The sequence below is a fragment of the Sinocyclocheilus grahami genome, unplaced genomic scaffold, assembly GCF_001515645.1.
Source record: "Sinocyclocheilus grahami isolate Dianchi unplaced genomic scaffold, SAMN03320097.WGS_v1.1 scaffold582.1, whole genome shotgun sequence".
Lineage (NCBI taxonomy): Eukaryota > Metazoa > Chordata > Actinopteri > Cypriniformes > Cyprinidae > Sinocyclocheilus > Sinocyclocheilus grahami.
In genome coordinates this window covers 643649-645519 of record NW_015505761.1, presented here as the reverse complement: position 1 = coordinate 645519, position 1871 = coordinate 643649, and the positions used below count along the sequence as shown (strand labels likewise).

Below are 1871 nucleotides of genomic sequence, written 5' to 3'. Positions count from 1 at the left end.
TGTTACGATCAGTGGGTTTTCTGTAAAGGTCTGTGATTATTTTTTTGCCATTCCTAATAACACCAATGTCCAGAAAACTAACACACGAATCATCATAATTAACTGTAAAATGTAAATGTTCATCACTAGTGTTAAGAAAACTGTGAAATTGTAGCAGTTGACTTTCAGTACCTGACCATAACATAAAAATATCATCAATATACCTTCGCCAAATTACAATATTTCAGAGAAATCAAACCGTAATCAAAACGTAAGTACAATGTATTTATTGTGTTCATATTGTATCGCAAAACACTTCTGCTGCTACTGAGGTGCATATGGGTAAGGTTAGGGACAGGTTTGGTGGTATGGGTTGGTTTAAGGGTGGGTTAAGGTGTAAGTGATGGGTCAACAGTGTAAGTATACATGTAATTACAGACATTAATTACAGATGTTATTATGCAGGTTTTTTTCTAAAATATAACTACAATGTAAAAGCAAAGCACTCCGATGAAGTGAGGCCTGTTTCCAGAATTGTCTATCCAATATTCTGTCGCCCCCGCGAAAGCCCCCTGTCTCCAGATGAACTCCACCCTCGTGGAGAGTCCTGAACCCAATGGAGAGCCCGGCAATCTCATCTGACTACACAGTGTTCCAGGATATCTTCAGCCAACAGGCAGCCACCCATTTACCCCTGCATCGGCCATGGGACTGCGCCATTGACCTGCTACCTGGAGCCACACTACCCAAAGGTCGAGTCTATTCACTGTCTATCCCGGAGCGCAAGGCACTGGAGCATTATATCAAGGAGCCTCTCCAACAACGGGTTCCTTCACCCAAGCTTATTCTTCATGGGCAAGAAGGATGGAGGCTTGCAGCCCTGCATTGACTACCAGACCCTTAACACGCAGACCGTCAAGCTCCCCTATCCACTTCCCCTAGTCCCGGCTGCCCTTGAGGAACTCCGTGGAGCTCACATCTTCTCGAAGCTGGACCTGCGGAGTGCATATAACCTTGTTCGAATCCGGGAGGGCAACGAGTGGAAGACGGCGTTCATAACCCTCTCAGGCCACTATGAATATCAGGTGATGCAGTATGGCCTAGCCAACTCACCGTCCGTCTTCCAGGGGTTCATGAACAAGGTTTTCCGGGAGTTTCTCCACCGATTTGTCATATTGTACATCGACGACATCCTGAAATACTTCCGGAACCTGCATTGTCCACAAATCTGTCCAAATCCGTGCCAGTGAGCACCCCTCCCCCGCCGAGACAACCCATCCACCCCACAGGCGCGGCACATCAAGACGCTGACCAGACAGCATGACCACTGCACAGGTGTGCCCCAGGCTGGCCACAACAAAAGGCCACACCAAAATGTTGATTTAATTTAGTTAATAGAAGTTAATTGATAAAGGAAATGTATTTATGACATTATTTTGACAGCACCCTCATTTTACAGCATTTTTACATAAGTGCCTAAAACTTTGAACAGTACTGTAGCTTTGCAGGTAGGTTTCTTGAAGCAGAAAGAAGTTCTTCTGTTATTCCAGACAGACTGGATGATGATCAGATCAGATCTCTGTGTGGAGCACTGGCTTTTGTCAGACAAAAATCTCACTGGATTATTACAATTAATGGCACAATGAATGTTTGAAAATGTAAAGTGATATTTCCAACTGACACACTACAGCAAAAATAGAAATAACTGACTTAAAAACATTTTTTAGTGTTCTAATAATTTTGGCCACCACTGTATGTTCCAAGTAATACTTTAAGAATACTTAAAGTACAATAAAGTAATAAGTAATAATAAAGTACAGTCATTGAATATGAGTGCCTATTGGATATATGTGTAACAAAGTTCGTAGTCATGGGAAGAAGGAGGCGGGATC

General features: G+C 43.1%; 1 protein-coding gene across 1 annotated transcript; it reads left to right on the top strand.

Annotated features, from left to right (window-relative positions):
• Positions 1–830: 830 nt before the first annotated feature.
• On the top strand, positions 831–1229 carry LOC107556885 (RNA-directed DNA polymerase homolog). The gene has a single exon (XM_016240127.1). It carries the CDS (start codon positions 831–833, stop codon positions 1227–1229), a length of 399 nt encoding a protein of 132 aa, XP_016095613.1.
• Positions 1230–1871: the final 642 nt, after the last annotated feature.

Coding starts and splice junctions, on each gene's coding strand:
- LOC107556885 (XM_016240127.1), top strand. CDS start 831: ATGGGCAAGAAGGATGGAGGCTTGCAGCCCTGCATTGACTACCAGACC.